General features: G+C 30.2%; 1 protein-coding gene across 1 annotated transcript in view; it reads right to left on the reverse strand.

Moving 5' to 3' along the window:
* LOC148313386 (galanin receptor type 1-like) overlaps positions 1-26,015 on the reverse strand; it is a 54,823-nt gene that overhangs the window by 13,495 nt on the left and 15,313 nt on the right. Inside the window, 5 exon segments of the mRNA XM_088263643.1 lie at positions 4,870-4,994; positions 6,588-6,756; positions 8,898-8,995; positions 9,765-9,856; positions 11,130-11,376. Coding sequence (XP_088119769.1) covers positions 4,870-4,994; positions 6,588-6,756; positions 8,898-8,995; positions 9,765-9,856; positions 11,130-11,376 — 731 coding nt within the window.

Below are 26,015 nucleotides of genomic sequence, written 5' to 3' on the forward strand. Positions count from 1 at the left end.
ATATATATATATATATATATATATATATATATATATATATTTACATATCTGGTACATTTACATTCTTCTTCAAACCCTTATCCGCAGCCGATGGTGCATGTTATCTTGATCGTTAACACTTGAAGAAAAGGTTATCAGCCCGCTTCAGGTACCAGTCCAAGGAAATATAGAATACTTGTAAATATTAGAGTAAAAGAATCACGTTTCTTTAAAAGAATCGCGTTTATTAGACCACCCCCGGGAAAAGCTTTAGCGGAGATCCTTTTACTAATATTCTTCTCTAGAAATCACATATCACTCACTCGTTTCAACAACGTCATATATAATATCGAAAACCGTAAATTTTCAGTTGTGCATGTTTTCGGAATGCCCAGAAAATGTACTATATCCCAGGAAAAGTGGCATATTTTTAACTTACTATTTACCCGCTACAAGGCAGAAAGTGTTGTTTTTGGATTTTGAAGAAAAGGTATTGTTTCCTTTATATATACTAAATATTTTTCAAATGGATAAAAAACCTTCAGGTTTTACCTAAAAAGATCTGTTGCATAGTTAAAAGATCAATAAGTGGCTTGATATTTATTTTCAATTAATTTCATTACATTTTTAAACTTTAAAAACGATATTCTGAAAAATCAAGTTTTTTGATAAATGACGTTGTTGAAAGCTCTGAGCGATATGATGCAACGTCAGATTTGTGGTATATGTATGAGTTCCGAAATTCGAGTTTTGTGATTGTGTTCATGGGTAGATTGGTGAATGTTACACGTGTATAAAGTAATATCACTTTATCCTACCTATGTTAGGTCGTACACTCTTTAAATACTCAGACATCCATATTCTTTTTCATTTTTATTTAAATTTTAACATGATATGATCATCATTTTTAAATTAAAACGATTTCAATATAGAAATATTTCTTAGAAAATGGGTCTTTTCATGTATTAACTAAAACATATTTGAAATTCACTCACATTTAACTAATGAATTTAATTAAAATAAATAATTAACTAATCGTAGTGCCACATCCTCGCAGGGTAGGCAGAGATAATGAAACGCCATGCCACTCTGTCTCTGCAAACATTCTTCGCCTTTACAACATTCATACATAATCGCCGATTATTCCGATCCAAAAATTTGGTGTGCTTAACGATGTCAAGTTTTCCTCGGTCTTCCTCTGCTTTTTATTCCAAATTCATTCTTTTCTTACTCACACATTCACTCCACCTGTCCAAGACATCTCAATACACCATTTTTTAATATGTCGATAATGCTTATCATAAAATTGACACGTTCTATATCATATGTGAGTTCTAGGGAGCATCTATGGTTGAGTTGAATAAGCTTTTTATTTGTGAACCAAAATTTTTAGTCAATCATTTGTGAATCATATTTATGATTCATTCACCGCTAGACATTGAAAATATTTGTTCGCCGAAACTGTTTATCATTTTTCTTTCTCATTTGCTCTTGTTTGAGGTCTTTGTTTAACCCTTGAATACTGAACTATCGTAAAAATTACGACAAAAAAATACTATTCGTGGAAAAAATAATTTTCAAGTTGTTCTTGCGTCCCTTTACGGTGCTTTTTTTAATGTACGTTAAAATATATTTTTTCAATGATTGCTTCGTGATTTTTTAAACTCTTTTTTTTTAACTATTAGGTGCTTCTAAAATGCATAACCGGAAACAATTTAAGAGATCGAATAAGGAACGTGGAAATTGAGAAAATGTGTAGTACATGGGAGGATATAGTCTGATGGGGAAGACAGCGAAGACGATTCTGGAATGCTAATGTCAATAGAATGCAATAAAATAGACCAGTCCGAATTGCTCTTCAAGAGAACCTAGACGGAAGAAGACCACCTAGAAGACCTCCAAAGCGATGGCGTGACAACTGACAGTCCACATCACAAGAGATAATGGATAAGGGTGTCGGGTTGAGGTCCCGTGGTTAGCGTCGCGGACTCTCGAGTCAAAGTTTCTGACTCGATACACAATTTGATAACTATTTTTAATAATGATCCGCTTAGTCTCACAGAAATAGTATGAAATTGAAGTATTTTTGTGAATAGTAAAAAACACAAATATTTCTCTTTTATTTAAAAAATAGATAAAAAAAATAAACATACAAATCTAAGGATCTATGTAAAGGAAGAAGCAATAGAAGAACGACTTTTAAATCAATAAATGTGATTGATCATCTCATTTTTATTTTTATTTTTTAAAGGAATAACCCGCAAAGCGTCTTTTTTAGATGCTTGTCTACAGGTAGGATAGTAAGGATGGGGAAGGTCAATGTAAAGAATACATCATAAACACCCAGACCAATTGACGGCAATCGAACCCGCGACGCCAGTTACGCAGTCGAGCGTCTACCAAACTACGCCTATTCCCGTTTTATTCTTATGTCGTATTTTTTACGAATGTTTCGTAACAACGTTACTCGTATGATAGTTTAGTAATCTAGGGTTAAAGCCGTTAAAAATAAAAATTCCATTGAAGACGCAAATATTTACATAGGAGTCATCCACAGTTTGAATTTTTTCGCTAGCCGCCGGGTGATGCTAATTGAGACGCGGATTGACGCGGATTTATGAACTCTGGCTTGGATATGATAGTCACTTCGGACATTAGCATATAACAGAAGGTAAAAATAAGACATTTGATATTATAGCTCACAAAGCATATTTCTCCTTGATCATGCTTGATTTATTTAAACTTACTATCTGTCACGCGGCTTCTCCGAAGGGGTAGGTAGAGAAAATATAACGCCACACAAATCTGTCTTTGAAAATAATCCTTCCTAATTCATGCGTCTTTTAATTGTGAAGTACTTGATTATGCCAAATTTTCATTAACATTCATATATACATATATATATATATATATATATATATATATATATATATATATATATATATATATATATATATATATATATATATATATATATATATATATATATATATATATATATATATATATATATATATATATATATATATATATATATATCTATATTTTTTTTTTAACTCTTTATTCCAGCTTGACTAAGTGGTGGGTGCAATACTTAGTCAGCCATATATGTTTTACAACATTTTATTTAGACAATGAAATTAAAAATAAGAAAGAAATAAGAAATTGAAAGAAAAAAAATTTAATTATAATAAATAAATAAAAATAATAATAAGATAATAATAATAGTAATAATAATAAAATAATATATATATATATATATATATATATATCTATATTTTTTTTTTAACTCTTTATTCCAGCTTGACTAAGTGGTGGGTGCAATACTTAGTCAGCCATATATGTTTTACAACATTTTATTTAGACAATGAAATTAAAAATAAGAAAGAAATAAGAAATTGAAAGAAATTTTTTTTAATTATAATAAATAAATAAAAATAATAATAAGATAATAATAATAGTAATAATAATAAAATAATATATATATATATATATATATATATATATATATATATATATATATATATATATAATATATATATATATATATATATATATATATATATATATATATATATATTTATATATATATATATATATATATATATATATATATATATATATATATATATATATATATATATATATATATATATATATATATACATATATATATAAATATATATATATATATATAATATATATATATATATATATATATATATATATATATATATATATATATATATATATATATATATATATATATATATATATATATATATATATATATATATACATACATACATTTATACATATATATATATAAATATATATATATATATATATATATATATATATATATATATATATATATATATATATATATATATATATATATATATATATATATATATATATATATATATATATATATATATATATATATATATATATATATATATATATATATATATATATATATATATATATATATATATATATATATATATATATATATATATATATATATATATATATATATATATATATATATATATATATATATATATATATATATATATATATATATATATATATATATATATATATATATATATATATATATATATATTTATATTTATATATACTGTTTTTAATAATTACAATTTTTACTATATATATATATATATATATATATATATATATATATATATATATATATATATGTGAGACAAATGAATTTGATACAAGGCCACACGTGGTCTCTGTTCACCATACGCCATTTACCCCAAATTCCACATGGCGCCAAAAAATAACATTTCACAAAATGTCTAACATATCGATCGGCGTTTCTCATGTGGCGTTTCTCATAATCCAGGATTCGGACCTTACAATATAAGAGTTTCTGCTAATATAAGAGTTTCTGCTGCATAAAAAGCTTCTTTACATCTCACCAATAGATGTCTGTTGTGAAGTTCTAGTGATTCAAGAACAATGTTTCTAAATTGGTTCATACTCGTATCTTCAAGTGATAGTTGACGTCGGGGGAGAACTGATATGCCATATAATAATAATAATAATAAAACCCTTATCCGCATCCCAATGGTGCATAGGGCACTGCGTCATATAAACGCAGTGTTATATTGATCGTTTACGCATGAAGGAAAGGTGATCAGCCCTCCGCTTCAGGTACCAGTCCAGGGTAATATTGATTAAATATAACTGTGAAAAAATGCCATATAAGGAAGAAGATTAAAAATAACCGAATATTTTAAAAAATAACAGGTTTTCACTAAAAATATAACCGGTTATTATTAAAAATAACCAGCTATTTTTAAAAATAACCTGTAGTTATTCACAATAGCGTAGTTTGTAAGATATACTTACTTTGCGCAACTGAATCTTCTTCAAGGTGTCTTCTGGGGTTCCGTAGAACAGTCTTCTAACTGATCTCCTGAAGTTCTTTGTTAGGAAGCAGTAAACCATGGGATTGATGGCCGAGTTCGAATGACCTGTTGGTTGGAAAATTATGAAGAAAGATTGGAATTGTCGATATACAGTGAAGCCTTTATTACGTTTACCTTACATTACGTTTTTTAAGGGACTGAAAATATCTTGAATGGAGAGAAAATGTAAATGAGGGTATTGAAACAAAATACATTTTAATTTTATTAATTTTCTGTGAAAATCATGTCTATGAAAATTATTTTTTCCATACAAAAACCTGAATGGAGGGAATACATTTGTATTATTTTTTTTGAAAATCATGTAGAAATATAAGATTTTTTGCAAATTAAAACCTAAATGGAAAGAGAATGTAATTGGGGAGAAAATTTTAAGAAAAAAAATGTTTTTTGTGACATACGAAAATTTTGAGTAAAAATGAGATTTTCGGCACACAAAAAGTTCAATGTAGGGAACGTAAAAATTGGAGGTGTTGAAAAAATAAACACCTTAAGAATAAAACAAACAAAAACCTTAAAAACTGCACGTTAACGATGATCGCGAATAATATCAAAAAAAGGAAGCGTTATAGATCGAGTCAAAAATCGAATATCTAGGATATTTTCGACGTAAATTAAGGGAAAAAGTGTTAAATGCGGGTATCGGGACTGAAATAATTACACGCTATTGGCGGGAAAACGCTAAATCCGGGTTTCACGGTAATATGATGGAATAAAGATACGATGGAGACCTTGAGAGAACAAAAAAGGTGTCGGAAGACCCCAAAAGAGATGATTCGACGACGTAGTCGCTGTGGGGGGTAAAAACTGGCTGCAAGCAGCAACCGACCGGAGGAAAGGAAAAGAAGGGGAAGAGGCCTATATCCAGCAGTGGAGGTCAGAGGGCTCACGAAGAAGAAGAAGATGATTTATTTATATTTATTTATTTATTTAATAAAGTTACATTTTTAAGTACAACATAATACAATTTCTAAACGTTGATACATATGGCAAACTTATAGTTATAGATTCGCTGTGCCCCTCCAAAAAAGAGATTGAGCTCTTGTGCTTGAAGAGGGACTTACACTCAAGGCCTAATGTTTTATATAATTAATGGTATAATAGTATTTTTTTAAATATATTTTTCAAGATTTATATGTAATAATATAATAATAAAACCCTTATCCGCACCCCAATGGTGCATAGGGCACTGCGTAATACAAACGCAGTGTTATCTTGATCATTTACACACGAAGGGAAGGTGATCGGCCCTCCGCTTCAGGTACCAGTCCAGGGTAGTAATGAATAAATAGTACAGTGAAAAAATCACTTATATTTATTTTACCCCCCCTGGGAATCGAACCCGGGACCTCCAAAACGGTAGCCGAGCGTGCTGACCATTACACTACGGACGCGAACAAAAACAGATTTATATGTAATGGGCATTAATTTTTTTCTTAAGAATTTTTATATATTCTATTTTTTAAATTTCTTTAGGGAGTTCAATGAAATATTTAATTCCCAAATATTTGAAATTTTGTTGAAATTGTTTAGTATTATATTTTGGAGTTGAAAAATCATTTAAGAATCTCGGAGATAAACTTCAAATATAATCTCTTCAATTCAAACTTAAAAAGATGATACAAGAAATACTCGACTCACCCAATAGCAGAGAATATGGCAGTATTCCGCTAACGGTGTTTTGGGACACCCAGTTGACATCTACCAGGAGTTGCATCACGTTGTACGGGAGCCAACAGAGAGCGAAAATAACTGCCAGAAGGAACAGAGTCCAAGCGATCCTTTTTCTTTCCCTCATTAGACGAGTACTCTGAAAGATATTTAAAAATTAATATGTTTGTCAACCTTTTCCTTATTTTTTTACCAAAAAAAATACACGTGATCCGTAGCGGTGTACCAAAAGACATCAGTTCATATTTGTATGGCACCCCGCAGGGGTAGGCAGAGAGATTAGTACGCAACAAAAATCTGTCTTTGCAAACATTATTCGTGTCTACTGCATTAATGAATCTCCTCATACATACCCGCCAATTATTTCGACTCCTGCCATGACCGCTTTCAAGTATGTGACAAGTTTTTCTCGGACTTCCTTTGCACCTTTTTACAACCACAATTCGCTTCATAAATTTGTTTTGTCGTTCTTTCCTCACTCATTCGTTCCTCATGTCCAAACCATCTCGACACACATTTCTTAATTTCATCGATGATGCGTTTATGCTCAGCTTTGCATTATTTTCTTATTTCACCATCCGAACGTCTGTCCTACATAGTTTTGCCGCACATTTGTCTGAGGGATCGTATTCTGACTGCGTTCAGTCCGCTTTCATCTTTTTTACTAACTCCATGCTTCACTTCTATATAAAATAAAATAAAATAAATACTAATTTTACGTCGAAAGTACCCGGAGAGCAGGAGTTACGTGGAGGTGTGTGATGCTGATACCCATACATTAGGTATTTATTTATATTGGTTTAAAAAGAAATTTGTTTGTATTCGAATTTCGTTGGTACTGTTTCATAATACATTTAGTCTACGGAAAATTCCTTTGAATTAATCTTAAATATTTCAGAAACAATGTCGAAATATGGTGGGATTATCCCCTTGTTTATACAAAAATGTCATCTCAAATTAATGGTGTTGTTCTCGGCCCAAGTCACACGTCTGGCAGGCGTCACCTGGTCTTGTATATATCTGAAACCTTCTCCTACAAAATCATGTTCCACCCCTATAGCAAATTCATCCCGCACCAAGACAATTTATTACTTGAAGAGAAATACAGTGGAAGTCGGTTATTATGCGGTCTTGTGGGAGCAAAATTATGATTTTTTCTACGAAAGACGAATTAACTTTGAAATATTATTATATTACACTTTTCAGTATTATCGATTTTTAAAAAATAATAAAAACTAGAACTTTTTACTTATTCCACGAGTATTTCTGGATATTCAAAAGTAAAAAACAAATACGAAAATTTGTTTAATGTCTTTCACAGATACTTTGTGGCACATTTTATAAAACAATATAAAATAAAACGTAAAACTTTGTTTTTATGCACATTTATCTTTGGTATTTTTCTCCAACCTGTTTCAACAAGAACCTTGTCATCTTCGGTATAGACATGTATTTACATATGTATCTGTGAAAAAACTGAACAAAATATCCTATTTGTTTATTATTATTGAAAATCCAGGAATACTCGTTGTGGAATAGTATTATTTTTTTATTTATTTTAAATTATTGTATTTTGACGAATAAAGATTTGATCGACTGTAAAACATTTTCTTACAAAAATTGCCTGAGAAATCCAGCTGAATTTTTACGTTTTTATAAAATAAAAATCAAAACACAATCGGTTTTGAAAATATCCCTAGTATCTTGCTGTTTTTTTCCAAGGGATGATTTTTGAGAGTTATAACCAGAAAACGCGTTATAACCGGCTTCTGCTATATTTTAAAATTTCTTCTGGCGAAACGGAAATATTACATTTTCCTAATCTTAACTTACATTATGTTGACATCTCAACATAGATGAAGAAGAATATGGACGTCTAGGTGTTGACAAAACTGGCATAATCAAGTAGGTCAAATTTAAAAATGGTCTTGTCACGAGGCGGAATAACCGGCGAGTTTGTATGAGGATATATATGAATGTGGAAGAGGCGAGGGATATTTGCAAAGACAGAGTGGAGTGGCGTTCTAATTTCGTCAGTTAGTTGGTTTATACATTTTTACCGCAATGGCAGCGCCATCTGTTGAAAGTATTGCCACGGAAAAACTCAGTGAGAGCACATTATTGTATGGTGAAAAATAAATAAATAAATAAATTCGATCGGCGATCACCGCAGTGGGATGTTCAAAGTTAAATCCCATCCAGGTTCAAAGGACAGACGGTTGTATGTCCGTTTTTAGAGTGTAAGTATATCGATCTGCTACGTTTGATGTGTTTACTGACCTGCTGGGTGCTTGAACGTCCCTCGTTGTCATCGAAAGGGGGTTGAATTGAGCAAAGCTTCCTCCCCATGACGAAGTAGGCACCTGCCATGACGAGACCTTAAAAAAAATAAAATTAAGTAAGGTAAATGAATAATGCAATGCTGAGATAAGCATTGTCGATAACGTGGTAACGTTTCCCAGTATATAAAATCATCCGGATATTGCATTTATCCAAATCAAAGGGTTTGCCAAAAAAAAAATCCTATAGATGGCAGTTGTGAACTCATATGTACTAACTGTGTCATGGGATTATTATTATTATTTTTAAATATTTATTTTCTAACTTTATACATACATATAAATGTAAAATACTGTATACATTCATTTAAAAAAATATATTTAATTTTCACAATTATATTTTAACAAAAAGACTCAATTTCACACAAAATAAAAATGGTAAAACATAAAAGCATATTTTATCGTTGTTCGTAAGCTGGATCATTATGGCTCATCCCCATGTAGTTTTAAAAGAGTGTGTGTTTTTTTAAATTGATGTTTTTTTTTTATTATTTACAATAATACTTCACAATTTCATACTATTTCTGTGAGTCTAAGTGGCTCATTATTAGAAATAGGTATCAAATTGTGGTAGAGTGGGTTCGAACCGAGAAACTTTGACTTAAGAGTCCGCGACACTCACCAGGATCTAAATTAATTCGCCGGCATTGTATTGCAATGAGATAGTAAATGTCTTTTTGAGTTTTTTTGTGTTTTTAAAATAAAAACCTTACAAATGTTTTTCTTCAAAATCTTGCTTGAATTTCTCGGGATCTCAGATTTCCGGGACTCTACTGTGAGTGAAAATGAAAAACGCATAGAACCTTACCAGGTATAGCATAAACTATGATGAAGCTCATGACTCCGAATCTTTTTCTGCTGACAGGATACGATCCCCAGTCTTCGTAACAAAAGCACAGCCTCACCTCGTTCTGCAAGGAAATTGACATTAACAATATTAACAAAATTCTGAGCGTTCACAAATCTGGATTATCTTCAATTGTTTGGACACGCTTAAAATGTTGTAAATAAATTAACTGAATGTTGTAAATAAATTTACAACTCAACACAGATGATACGTGCATCTATGTATGTTGAGATGTCAAAAAAATGTAAAAAATAACTCCTAATTGGAGGTAATCCATATTTGTGAACAAGTGAGACATATTTGTGAACAATTTTTAATAAAGCCTCTGTCTTACAAATTATCAATTAACCATAAAGAATTCCAATAGTGATCATGTCTTTAAGAACAGTGTCCGTCGATGGTTGCTTCTCGTTGGAAAGGACAAGGTAGAAAGTGAATTAATTAAAGTCCAGGTGTAATTATTTTATTGTAAAACCTTTATACTATATATTGTTATTGTATCTATTGTAAGTAATGTATATAATCTAATAATTAAAAAAAAATACACATATTTATATTTATATTGTTTTAACATTTAAGTATATCGGCTCAACGCAGGTCATGCGTAAAGAGCCGTATTACATATAGTAAAAAAATGTATGTATCCATAAAGTAAATAAATAAATCAACTTTTAAAGAAAAAACTGAAATGCAAAATACACGTAACTCTAGATTTCCTAAAAATTCAATATAGCACATCTGTATCATTTGTAAAACAACAGAAGCGTTAAATCATTATACGTACGCGGGTAAAAAAAAACTTTAATAAAGTTCCGGAAAACTTAAAATCTAAAAAAAAATTATCAAACTTTTAAAACTAAATTTAAAAAAATATATTATAAGACTCACCCCGACCTAAACTCCATACCGAGGAATATTTTTTTATTATTTTTAATTTACCTTGTTTTAACTTACTTGGTTTATTAAAAATTAATAATTGTAAAACGAACTCCCTCTCTACTTTATAAGAGAGGTAGAAACGTTATATTTAAATTTTTGGTATATTTACCAAATATTTAGTATATTTAAATATGTATTTTGTAAAAAAAAATTAAAAAAAGTATTTGGACACAACTAAAAATAATTTCGGTTTGTCTCGTGTTTTTTTTTAAATCCCGCAAAAAAATCAACAAAAAATAGGAAAATCCTCTATTTCACAATATTTTATCTAATGATAGACAAATCTTTGAATCATGTAAAATCGACTTACATGGATCTGGCGGATTTTGAAAGTAGGCGACACAAGTATTTAGTTAGTTCAGTTAGTCAGCTAGAACCGATTCCGACCCAAACTAGGTGCAATTGGAGGCTGATCTTACCGTGGAATCAGACATGATGAACACTTCTTCCCTGAGGACGACGATCTGCAGTAGGGGGAAGAAGATCGCCATGGATATTACCCACAGGATCATGATGACCGCCAGAGCGGACGTCCTGTTGGGGAGCTTCTTGAAGATCCTGGTTTTTACGATGGCTAGGTACCTGTCCGCCGACATGGCAGTGATGGTGAATACGCTGGAGGCCACCGACACACCTGGAAACAAATAATTGTCAGTCACAATGTTTGGAGTGTGTCCAAATCTGTGTTAACAAACATTAAACTAACAATATTTATATTTTCCACATGAATTTTATTTGAACAGCAACCGGGTTTCATCAGACTGATAATGTCAGTTACGACATCACATAGTTGTTATTTTATTCTATAAAATGCAGTTCCACCAAGAAATGTCAGTATTAAACTTAAATAGGCTAACAAAAGTGATTACATTTTTTATTGACGTGACATTAACTTTGTGGAATGACACGTTGATTGTTTTTATTTAGATTAAACACTTCAATTAATTTAGAAAAAAATTTAATATTATTTCTGATAAAGCATTTATTAATAAAATGCGTTTCGAAATACGTCACCATTATTATCTATGTTTCCTATTACAAAAAGTCCCATTTCTTAAACCTTCTGTATAACCTATTTATTACCCCATCAACCTCTATATATACACCTAAATATTTATTGCACGTTATTTTTACTTTTCACCTGTAGATGAAAATGTCTTTTAGTTTTCGAAACTAACCGTGTGTAATGAAATAAAACTCATAAATTGATATTATACGAGTGTTTAATTAAAAAAAAAAAACAAAAAAAAAATACTACATGTTTGATCAAAGGTGAATTGTGTTTTGTCTCTGGTTAGAACTTTGTGCTAATTAGCCAGGCGCCGTGGCGTAGTTGGGTAGACGCTAGACTGCAAAACTGGACTAATTGCAAAATAAATTCAAAAACAGATTTATTTTTAATTGGTCTGGGTATTTGTGATATATTTTTCACATTTACCTTCCCTATACTATTACTATCCTTCCTGAAGACAAGCCTCTAAAATTAGAGGCTTTGCGGATTATTCCTTTAAAAAAAAAATGAAAAGTCAAAGAACCAAATATGGACATTACAAAGCTTTTTTTTGTGGTGAAAGCCAAATCGATTTGCAATTCTCGTGAGCCTTTACTATGATTTTAGACCTTTGTTAAATTACGGACACGCTCAACAAAATATGATTTTATAGTTAAGTAGGATTTTTTTCATTGATAAAATATATTTTGAAAGAAGATTTTTTTAAGAACATTACATGAATGTCCTTGTATCTCCTATGAAAGTTTGATAAGGTTATGTTTGGATATACTTATTTATCATTATTTTTTTTATTTATTTTAAGCACTTATTTTAGTTCTCTTTTTAGGTTTTCATTAATAAAACGACTTTTCAGGTTTCTGAAAATATGGTGCATATTTGAAAAATGTTTTTGCAAATATTCCGAAAATTTGAGTAATCTGGTTATCAATCATGGGTAGAATGGAGAATGTTACACGTGCATATATAGTGATCGCTGAAACCAGGCTATAATAGGTTGTTAGCCCTGCAAAAATCCAGATTTTTACATATATTCTTTTTCATCCATGTTTAGATTTCAAAATGTTAAAATGAACACAATCAAAACACAAATAAAAACTAGAAACAGAATTTAAACACAAATCCAAATGACGTAGAGTTCAGATAAAGCAATCAAGCTAAAAAATTCCGGTAAAAGATGAAACACGCATTGAATTCAAAATGAATTCAAGCCCTTGTAAAATGGATCAAAATAAAAAAAACTTCAATCAGATAAACATACAAATTTAAGGAAAGAATACAATAAGGTCAAATTACGATATATACACACAAAAGTAACAAGGAAACGGAAAAATATATCCTAAGAAGAAATAAATGTGGATAGAAAAAATAAAGTAAATGTATCATTAAAAGAGAATAGAATGCCACAACACTCCGTCTTTGCAAACAATCATCCATCTCTTGTGCCGATTATTCCGACTTCTGAACTCACTTTCGAGTATTTGAAAAACTTGATCATGCCAACTTTTGTTAAAAGCTCACAAGTTATCATTTGGAGTTGACGCATTTGCTACGTAATGCTCAATGAAAAAAATTTTGGAGTTTTTGAATCATATTTTCATATGGTGTACGGAGTGCGTGGAAGTTTTTGGTAAGGGAAGGATAATTAAATATGACCATTTCAATGTTATAGAATTTAGTACATAAACCCTGATGATGACAAAGTTCTTGTCAAAACCGGTTGGATAAAGTGTACCAATAAAAAAGTAGTCAAAACAAAGTTGTTTTATTTTATAAAGTTTATAAAATGTGCCACAAAGTATCTGCGATTAACATTCAAGAAATGCCAACTTTTCCTCTGAATCTATTAGCAACCGCTTGTGTGGCGTTCTATGCTCTCTGCTTACCCCTGCAGAAAGCGACGAGATTGTTAGTTAATCAATTGAAGTCAGTCGTTTTACTTTACATCATTTCAGAATATTGGAATCAGAGAACGAGGATTTCGGCTCGGGCAGTACTTCCCATACTAGTGAAACGCAGAAAATTTAATAAATTGTGGTAAACGCAAAGCCGGCTGTCATGCCGGAGTTGCTGGTTGGAATTTGAATTATTTGGCGACTTCTGTCTAAAAACATACATTTGTACGGAGGTCAAATTTTTGCGAGAAAAAAAACATACACACACACACACATATGACCATAGATAACTACTAGGACGACTGTCTTTTTGGCGGGTGAAATACAGTGATGCCTCGCATAACGAACTTTCTGTTCGTTCATTACGCGACTCACACAACGAACCTCGCTTCAAACAACGGACTGTATTATATTTTATGTTGCCGCTCCAACGCTCCAACGTCACAAGCAGCCAATGGACTAGTTTTTTGATAGACCGATAAATGTTTTTAATGAATTTATTATATATCTTAGCTTTATACAAAATAAAGACAAATGTTTTCCGTCCGCGTTTGTCTACAGGGCGAGAGGTCTAACTTAAAAAAGGATTGTTTTTTGTGAAATAGTTCCATATTTTATGCACACAGTGCCCTACGCACCATTGGAATGAGATTAAGGTTAGAGAAAAAGAGAGAAACTCACGGAAAAAAGTAGAAAAATTTAACTTTATAAAAACGCAGGTACCTTTTTTATGTAACAGTACCATATTTTATACTACGGAAACTATTAACGATGCAGTGCCCTATGCACCATTGAATTAGAATAAATGTTAGAGATAGAGAGAACCTCATGAAAAAAAAATTGAAAAATTGACTTAGAATAAAAAAAGTATCTTTTGTACCAGTAGCATATTTATGCTACAGAAAGAAATACATATATTGTAATGATAAATCGCGTTTCACCTAGCGAATTTGCTTCTAGAACGAATTGAGTACGTTATGCGAGCCATCATTGAATTATAAAATATGAAAGGGTGACTATCTCCTTAATTAGAATTTCATGTGACACTTTGCAGATAATATTATCATCAAAATATAATGAAGAATATACAAGCCGTAGATAAGTTTGATTTAGCCGCATCGATACTTGGACATGTTATCTATCGTTTTAGTTAAAATGTAGGGTTTATCTTTTGCAGTTTGTTATCATTTTCATGTTATGTTACCCTGGTATATAGAAATGCCTTAAAAATAATAGAATACTATTATTTTTTAAGGCATTTCTATATACCAGGGTAACATAACATGAAAATGTTATGTTACCCTGGTATATAGAAATTTTGACGAAGAGACGGGTACGTCTCGAAACCGGTAGACGTAAAAATCTCGGTGAGTGGTTATATACTAATTTTATTAACATTTTTGTAAAAAAATAAATAAGTAAAAATGACTAACCACAAAGTAAATGCTTTAAATATTAATAATATTGAGAATATTATAATGGCGAGTACGGCCTTAAAAGCAAATCATTATAAAAAACTAACAAAAAAATATAGAATCACTTCCCTAAACATATACTTTTATCAAAAATGTATTAAAAATAACATTTTCCCTCAATTCATTGAGTCTAAATTTGTAAAAAAAAGAATACTATTATTTTAATATCTGTAATAATAACTTCAATCTGAAACTTCGGCAAATAATGGTTAGGTGTTATGTATGGTCAGTATTTCTGTTAGGAGTTGAATCGTGGACGCTCAAGACCAACACTTAGTACCATAAACCAAGCTAGGACACAAAATGTTGACCCCTCTTCTAGTGGAACGGAAGTCCTGTTGACGACAGTCAACAGCCCGGCTTTTCCTAAGGAGTTTTTCATGGTTTCCTCCAAGTAATTAGCAAAAAATAAACTTTATCAAATATTTTTTTATGTTTTTGGACGATTCCGTTTGTAGGTGGCAAGTTGTCGTCCATATTGGACGTATTCGCTGCGCAATGTTCAATATAAACAACATTTAGGAGTTTTTTCCCGTTTTTTTAAATCACATTTTTAAATCATATTTTCATATGGTGTATGGAGTGCGTAAAGTGATCATTTAAACCAGCTTATGACGGTTGTCAGCCCCATAAATGCCCAGACTTCCATATTCTTCTTCATCTTTGATGAGATGTCAAAAAATAATGTGTATTTAGTGCGTGGAAGTTTTTGGTATCGTAAGGGAAGGGTAATTAACTACATATAACCTAACTATGAGTATTTCAATGTTTTATAATTAGTACATAAACCCTGAGGATGACAAGCTTCTTGTCAAAACCGGTTGGCAAAAGTGTACCAATAAAAAGTGGTTAAAACAAAGATGTTTTATTAAGTTTATAAAATGTGCTACAAAGTATCTGTGAAAAACATTCAAGATATGCCAACTTTTCCAAGTAAAGTTTTTAAAGTTAAGAAGGAGAATGCACTCGAAATGTCATCTCTCAGATGAACGTGCGGAAAAAAACGTTGCATGATATATTTTCGAATGGTGAAATAAGGTAAGAATGCAAGACTAAGATAGACATTATCGATAACATTATGAAAGGTGTGTTGTGGTGGTTTGGACATGTGAATGTGGTTGGAAATAGAAGCTGAGAAGACCTAGGAAAACTTGGCATAATCAAGTATTTCATATACTTGTAAGCGATCAGGTCAAAAGTCGGAATAATCGGCGAGTAATAATGAGGAGAACCGTGAATGTGGGAGAGGCAAGGATTGTTTGCAATGATAGATTGGTGTTCTCTCTGCCTACTTCTAATTGGAAGCGGTGGTAGGCAGGTTTATTTAGTTGGTTTTTAAGTTATTATTTTATTCGACATATGGTAGTTTAACCATTGGTTGTATGTATATATTATATATACATATAACTGATAATACAGTACAAAAATAAAGTGATATTAATGATTTATTGTAACTGCAGACAGTTAGTAGAATTCCATATTGAATTGTTGGGTAATATATCCAAAATAAAACAAGGTTTTGTTGGATTTAATTCTACATTTATTTTTGTATATCTTAATACGTGACGCGTTTCGTCTTCTTAGGACATTATCAAAAAAAAGTTTTTTGATAATGTCCTAAGAATACGAAACGCGTCACGTATTAAGATATACATAAATAAATGTAGAATTCAATCCAACAAAAACCTTGTATTATTTTGGATATATTTACCAACAATTTGATATTAATGAAATAAAATACAAATTGATCGCAGTTGTTTCGTTGTGTGTGTCCATTGTAACATATCAAAATTGATCACGTCGTTAACCGTTATTATATTTTCCATATAAATATATTGCTTAGGACAGTCTGCCATTTAATGACTGAATAAAGAGCAATAAAAACATATTTATTTATTTTCATTTCAGACAGTAAAACCTTAAACCGATTTACTGAAAGAAGTTATCTGAAAACTTTTCAGGAATTTCATTAATTTATATAATTACGAGCGGGCCGATTTCAGGAATTCTGGGAATGTTCTCTCAGTACTAAGTAGGTACTACAACAGGATTATCGATTTCGTATCCGACATTTATGTTTTTATATTTCACTGTCTTTAATTGAAATTTAAAGACGATTCTCCGAAAATTACCTAGGTGCTTTATTATGTCACTCACTCTTTTCAACAACGTCATATATAAAAAATCGTCAATTTTCAGATGTGCATGTTTTCAGAATGCCCAGATAATACCAGCAAAAGCGGCATATTTTAAACTTAATATTTACCTGCTGAAGGGCAGAAAGAGTTGTTTTTGCATTTTGAAGAAAAGGTATTGTTTAATTATTTTTTTAAATAATATTTTTCAAATGAAGAACAAACCTTCAGGTTTTATATAAAAAGATTTATATCACAATAAAAAGTACAACAAGTGGATTTATATTATCCACTGACACTTCGTGATGGAATTGCATTTTTAATATATTATTAGATTAAAACCAATATTTTTAGCTTTTCCACTTTATTTTTATTTGACCAGCGACCGGGTTTCGTCGTTACCGACATCACGAAACCCGGTCGCTGGTCAAATAAAAATAAAGTGGAAAAGCTAAAAATATTGGTTTTAATCTAATAATATATTACAACAAGTGGCTTGAAATTTATTTTTAATATTTTGTTTTATATTTTTTAACTTTTTTGATATTTGACGTTGTTGAAAGGAGTGAGCGATGTGCCTTACGTTTATCTTGAAACCAATATGATGCGATTAAAAAAATAAAAATAAATTTAAATGATTATATTTATTTAATCTAATCCCTTCTTATGCTAACTCTATACTTAATTACTTAATAAGAATTAACCTTCGTTTTTTATCACTTTTGAGTTTTATTTCATGACACACAAATAGTTTCGAAAACTGCAGTTGTTTTTATCGACAAGTGAATAATAAAACTAACCAACATGCCATTCCAAAAAGTTAATGCCGAATCAATCATTAATGTAATTTTGCTATTTTACATTTTAAATTACAATCAATGTGATGAATGGTTTTCTGCTTTCACAGTCAGTCTACATCCGTCTCTATCCTTCGCTCGTCTTTTCAACTCGGCGTACCCGCTACAGCGTATATCAGAGATAATTTAGTCCATATGGTATAAGCGGGATCGTTCTCTGTATTATTTTTTGACAACTCATCAAAGACAGGAAACATCATTTTCATTTTTATTATTTAAGCTTATAATTTGACCAGATAATTTATTTACAACATTTTGAGTGTGTAGTTCAGGCCAAATTTTAAGTTTAAATAATAAAAATCAAAATGACATTTTCTGGCGTTTCTCATGAGTGTGATTTTAATCCAGGATTCGGAGCTCACATACTAATGAAGGATTTCTGCTCAGTAAAAAGCTTCTTTTCATCTCACCAATAGATGTCTTTAGAGAAGTTCTAGTGATTTAAGAACAATGTTTCAAAATTGGTTCATATATATAGAACTTCCAAGAATTTGAGCAGCGTGGTTGTCAATAATGGGTAGAATTGGCGAATGTTACACTTGTGTAAAGTGATCACTTAAATCAGCCTATGACTGTCGTCAGCTCCGTAAATGCCCAGAATTCCATATTCTTCTTCATCTTTGATGAAATATCAACAAAAAAACTCTTATAAGTGGAAATAATCCAGATTTGTACACACTCAAAATGTTGTCAATTAAATTTATTTATTAATAACTAACATACACATTACAAAGTAAAATTTAAAGCGTATACATTAACAAAATATGAAAAATAAGCAAAAATACTATTGTTATGGATGTAGAAGAACCCTGCTTCGAAATACCCCCTCAGGCACATGGAACAGTGATATTGTTCAACATAGCGGTAGCTCTTCCTACAGGTATAACCATTGGCAGATTGCTCCTGTATATAGGAATGTGAAACAATCTATGCCGACGCTGTCTTAGGTAACTATCGGGAACATACAGACCAATGCTACGGATAATTTCAGGATTATCGATCATACCGCGCAACAATCGATAAAAATGCTTAATCAAATACACATTCCTTCTAGTCTCTAAACTGTAAGCATCTAGACTTGATACCACGTTATTCCCTACATGTTCCGATAAATGAATATTTGCCCGTTCTCAAGCGCCACATCTCAAACATTATCTTGATATAAATAAAAAGCACACAAGGTGAGATGTTTTATTCTTCACATATTTTATTTATTGTTTCGGCATTAGCTTTGTGGTAAGACATGTTACAATGATAAAAGAAAACACTTGTATTTTACCACTTGAGTTTTATTATAGACTACATGTTTCAGAATATTTTGATTTATTACATAAAAGTGGTGTTTATGAAATTTCGTGTGGAGATTGTGATAAAAAATATATTGGCCAAACTGCGAGAAATTTAAAGATTAGAATTAAAGAACATCATAGCGGTCTTGTTAGTAATTATTTTTCGGATTGGAAATCACATAATAGATACTAATCACTCATTTCACTCTCATAAATTAAAATTATTACACCTTGTTCCATATAAAGGCCAAATTATGAATTATCTTGAAAATTTAGAAATCCAAAAAAACCTAAATTCTAATAATATTTTATTAAATAATTTATTGTTTCAAAATTCTTCACCTTTGCTTTCCAATTTTCCTTTGTTTTCAAACTCCGTCCCTTGACTAACCCCTTCTCATTACTTTCCCCTCTCCTTATTTATAGAACAATTTTATATTTTATATTTTAGTTACTATACAGACCTGAATGATGAAAGCTTAACTTCTGAAACATGTAGCCTATAATAAAACTCAAGTGGTAAAAAACAAGTGTTTTCTTTAATCATTATATCATTAGGTCGAGATTGCTTTGTGGAAATCTACATTAATCAGGTACTGAGCATAGAGATACGAGTACAATTTTATTCATTTATTTTTCATCAAACACATAATTGTTCCATTTTGAGTGTGAGTTTTCCCGTGCCGAGGGCATATTTTACAATATTTAAAAAAAAAAATATTTAGTTTATGACTTACAATACCAAGTGGTAAAAACGACACGGCCGAATGATGCAATATATATCAGATGTACCCAATTCCATTGTCTTTTTCAGAATGGCTTTTTTATATTAAGTTTCTATAATCAGTGATTTTATGGTTTTCCACTTTCCAGCAAAGCATACAAATCAAAATTAACACACTTTATGCTAACGTACAAGATTCATAACACAGAAATACATCAAACACATCGCTCACTCCTTTCAAGAACTTCATAAATCAATAAACTTTATTTTTCAGGAGAACGTTTTTAAAGTTTAAAAATATAATACAATGTATTCAAAATAAATATCAAGCCACTTATTGAACTTTTTACTGTGCAAAAGATCTTTTTAGGTAAAACTTGAAGGTTTTTTCTCCATTTGAAAAATATTTAGTGTATTTAAAAAAAATAATTAAACAATACCTTTTCTTCAAAATGCAAAAACAACACCTGTCCTGTAGCGGGTAAATATTAAGTTAAAAATATTCCGCTTTTGCTGGGATATAGTACATTTTCCTGGCATTCCGAAAACATGCACAACTGAAAATTGACGTTTTTTGATTTATGACGTTCTTGAAAGGAGTGAGCGATATGTATTACGGCTCTTTAGGCAATACCCTTTCTTCAAAACAATACCTTTTCTTCAAAATGCAAAAACAACACTTTCTGTCCTGTAGCGGGTAAATATTAAGTTAAAAATATGCCGCTTTTGCTGGGATATAGTACATTTTCCTGGCATTCCAAAAACATGCACAACTCAAAATTGACAATTTTTTATTTATGACGTCCTTGAAAGGAGTGAGCGACATATCTCTTTTGATCAAAAGAGCTTTTATTTTTAAGCAATAAAGTTGTACAATCTGCTTCCATTATAAGCAGATTCTACAACTTTATTGCATGAAAATCAAAGCTCTTTTGATCAAAAGAGATATGTGTTTGATGTAATTCTTTGTTATGAATCTTGTACGTTAGTATAAAGTGTGTTAATTGTGACTTGTATGCTTTGCTGGAAAGTGCTTTCTTGTGTTAAGTGAGAGTAATTTTTAAATGTATACGTAAGCATTGTTTGGGCATATTGTTTTTGACTGTCATTTCCTCTATGAGAGATCATCTCGAAACTTTAACCAACATATATATATATATATATATATATATATATATATATATATATATATATATATATATATATATATATATATATATATATATATATATATATATATATATATATATATATATATATATATATATATATATATATATATATATATATATATATATATATATATATAGTAAAAATTGTAATTATAAAAAAACAGTATTTAAAATTCAGTTTCGAGAACAAAAAAAGAAAATGTTTACATAATTCAAAATGTAAAGATAAATTGTTTGTTTCTTGAATGATTTTCGCAGATACTTTGTGGCACATTTTATAAACTATAAAATGTGTCACAAAGTATCTGGCAATTATAACTCTATTATTTTATTTTATTAAGCTTAGTAATTGTTTGTATTTGGGGATCGACGATCTTTTTAATTGTTCAGTGTAAACAAAAATAACTCCTGTAATTGGAGATAATCCATATTTTGTGAACAAGTATTTGGACACACTCAAAATGTTGTAAATAAATTGTCTGGTCAAATTATAAGCTTAAATAATAAAAATGAAAATGGTATTTTCTGGCGTTTCTCATGTGTGTGATTATAATCCAGGATTCGGATCTCACATACTAAGATAAGAGTTTTTGCTTAATAAAAAGCTTCTTTACATCTCACCAATAGATGTCTCTAGTGAAGTTCTAGTGATTCAAGAACAAGGTTTCTAAATTGGTTCATATTACAGAACTTCCAAGAATTTGAGTAGTGTGGTTGTCAATAATGGGTAGAATTGGTGAATGTTACAAGTGTGTAAAGTGATGACCTATGACGGTCGTCAGCCCCGTAAATGCCCAAACTTCCATATTCTTCTTCATCTTTGATGAGATGTCAAAAATAATACAAAAATAACATGAACAAAAATACATTTAAACAAGTGTGTTAACATACAAAAGTGCGTATAATTAATGGAAAAGGTCAGGGGTCGTTTAACTGTGGCTTGCGAGCTAAATATAGCTCTTTTCATAAGCATTTCAGTCGTTCTTACTCGTATAATCATTATCGTATAAAGTTACAAATTGAGTAAGTCGTTAATAGTATGTCGTAAGTAGTTTAATTTTTTTTACTATACTTAGTGAGAAAAAAGAGCGTCTTTTATGTTTGCCTATAATTTTAATTTAACAAAACTAACTTCATAATTACCAACCCGCAGGGGTAGACAGAGAGAATATAACGCCACACCAATCTGTGTTTGTAAACAATCTTCGCCTCTTGTACATTCACGTATCTCTTCATACATACACGCCGATTATTTCGACTCTAGACCTGACCACGCAAAAGTATTTGAAATATTTTACTTGTTCATGCCAATTTTTCTTCCATCGTCCTCTGAATCCTAATTATCACAATGATTGTAACCCAGAAAGAAGAAGACATTTATGTATTTTTTTACGTATTAAATGTTAAATCAACCACTGATTTTTTTAGTGTAAAAAGTTATTATATTGTTGAAAATATACATAAAAATCAAATTTTTGACAATTGTTTCGTTTAGTTATATCATTTTCAAACGAATGTTTTTAATTTTTATATTATTTTTTGACATCTCATCTAAGATGAAGAAGAATATGGAAGTCTGGGCATTTACGGGGCTGATGAGCATCATAGGCTGGTTTAAGTGATCACTTTACACACGTGTAACATTCACCAATTCTACCAGTGATTGACAACCACACTACTCAAATTCTTGGAAGATCAATATATATAAACCAATTTTGAAACATTATTCTTGAATCACTAGAACTTCACTAGAGACATCTATTGGTGAGATGAAAACAAGCTCTTTAATGATCAGAAACTCTTTTATTAGTATTTTTATTTTATTATAATTACACACATGAGAAACACTAGAAAGTATCATTTTCATTTTTGTTATTTTAGCTTATAATTTCACCAAATGATTTATTTAAATTAATTAATTTCATCTTTAATGAGATGTCAAAAAATAATATGAAAATAACTCCTGTAATGGAGATAATCCAGATTTTTTGAACAAGTATTTGGACACACTCAGGATCTTGTTGAGAGTATTGATGTAGCTACTTTATGAAAAATGAGATTCACATACTCTTTTGAGATTCTATTCAGAAAAATTTTAGTACTTCTTACTAGAAAGTCTGCTAATCCCTGGTACAGTCGATCCTTGTTTGGCTATTCTAATTGATTACTTCCTGAAATATGTACGAAAGAGATAACGCATGAAATAAATAAAGATAGAAAAGCGTTTGATAGTATTTATTTTACGAATCAGTGAACCTATTTTTTAAACTCTAATAACGCACACTTAATCAAGCGCTTTATTTAGAAACTTATCTAGTCCATTGATGATTTTCTTGATAGAGATTACCCTTGAATATCACCGCTAAGTAAATGCGCTACTCAAATCTTTGGAACTCCTAGATATATTGATCAAACTCGTGATACAGTACATGTAAGTTCACAACAGCCAACTATATTTGAATAGGGAAAGCTTCTATTAAGCACAGACGCTTTTTATTTGTCCTTATCCTGTATTAAATTCACATACTTGAACCCGCCTGAATTTATATATATATATATATATATATATATATATATATATATATATACATATATATATATATATATATATATATATATATATATATATATATATATATATATATATATATATATATATATGTATATATATATATATATATATATATATATATATATATATATATATATATATATATATATATATATATATATATATATATATATATATGTATACATATTTCTTTTTGTACATGAAGTTTAAATAAATAAATAAATGCCCAGTCGTAAGCCCTGGGATGCTTAGACTTTCATATTTTTTCAAATAAAGATGAACGATAGATGTTTGATGTGAGATACCTTTTAATTGACACAAATTAAGGTGGACTAATATTTCAGAGTCTTACGTCAGGGTATTGAGTCCTTATTACAAGCGTGTCATGTTAAATTTGATATCATTGAAAGGATTGAAGGCTTTTTTCGAATTCTTATTAGGTTTCAAGATGTCATATCCATTATACCCCATTGTGTTGAGCTGTGTTATAACACTGAGAGAAGATTAATGTATTTTTATAACAAATATACATTACATCAAGGCAAGGTTTTTCCCGTATCGAATCATAATATGGTTCTGATAAAAAAATACAATAAAACCCCGATATAAAGGATTTCGGATATGACGAAAGAAAAATCCGGTCAAAAGTAAAAATATAAAAGGGTCCAGTTAATGTACAACATTATCCTTATCATGCATCGTTCACTTGATTTAAAACCACTTTCGTTACTACCGGTTTCGGAATAATCATTCAATCATCAGGCCATTAAAATTAAATTATTACTGTCTAAAATTTATACAAAAATAAAAATTTTAAAGAAAAAAAGAATACTTTAAAATTTGTATTTTTGTATAAATGTCAGACCGTAATAATTTTATTTTAATGACCTGATGATGGAATGATTATTCCGAAACCGGTTGTCAAGAATTAATGTTTTATTATGGTGGTATTATACAGAGCGAACGATGAATGATAAGGAGAGTGTTATATTACTTACCACAAAGTTAACAATGCTTTTAATTTACAAAAAAAATATTATACAAGCTTTAATTCAAGTGTTGCCACACGTGACAATTTTTAGAGGCCATGTGTTTTTAAAGATGTGAATTGCATTTATTATATTTCCCTTGCTTATTATGTACAAGGTTATAGATCATTAAGTGGATTTTTGTTTCTTCAAACAACACCTCTAAAAAAATATTTTGGGGATGTTCATCGTATTATAGACCAGGGCTGCTTCTTTCAGTGACGGAGATGATAAATAGCGAGAAGTATCACCCAATTCTACTGGAAAAGATACTACTAGAGATACAAAAATGAAGGTCAAATGAAAATGGAATATTTCAGCAGCATTTAACCCCCTGCCACTAACCCAAAAAAATTATGTAATTTTTCACACAAAAACACTGAACTGTGTTGGACTGGTCAAGAATTTTGTATACATAAACTTAATTGAAAATCTATCTGCAATCTGTTAGAATCGGCTCTCCAAAATTGATTGCACTACGGTGGAAAAGCTCGATTTGTCCATTATTCAAGTATGGTATCGAGACGAAAAAATAACATCCACGTGCCAAACCTTATATAATAGATGCCAAGAAGAGTAAAATCTTTGATTGAGCCCAAATGAGATAATATTAAATATAAATTTGTGGTATGACTAATAAATATATGATTTTACAATCTTTTTTAAGAAAATACAACAACAAAAAGTTTTGTTTCAATTAATATGTTCGATACTGTATTTTATTAAAATCTGTGTTGGGAACAGGAGGGATAAATCAAGTGTGGGCCAATCATGAATTTCTCAGTATTTACTCATTGCTGGGAGGAAATCACGTTGCACTCCTCAGGAGAAGACGGACTGTTGACTGTCATCACCAAACCTTCCGTTCCACTAGAAGAGGATCCAGTATTTTGTGTCTTAGCTTGTAAAGGCCATGATTCAAAAGTGTGATCAAATTGCCAATCATTGTAAAAAGGGTTAATTTTATACGTTTCTAAAGGAATTTTATTTTGGTCGAAATTGCCCTGTTTCTCGTGGTCGAATTGTAGTTTAAATAAACGATTCCGTTGGAATGCATCCATCATGCCTAAAACACTTTGTTACATGTGTTGAAATAAACTAAGCATTTAGGCCTGGC

The sequence above is a fragment of the Brachycentrus maculatus genome, unplaced genomic scaffold, assembly GCF_059751285.1.
Source record: "Brachycentrus maculatus isolate JH-2025_06_01 unplaced genomic scaffold, ASM5975128v1 h1tg000013l, whole genome shotgun sequence".
Classification (NCBI taxonomy): Eukaryota; Metazoa; Arthropoda; class Insecta; order Trichoptera; family Brachycentridae; genus Brachycentrus; species Brachycentrus maculatus.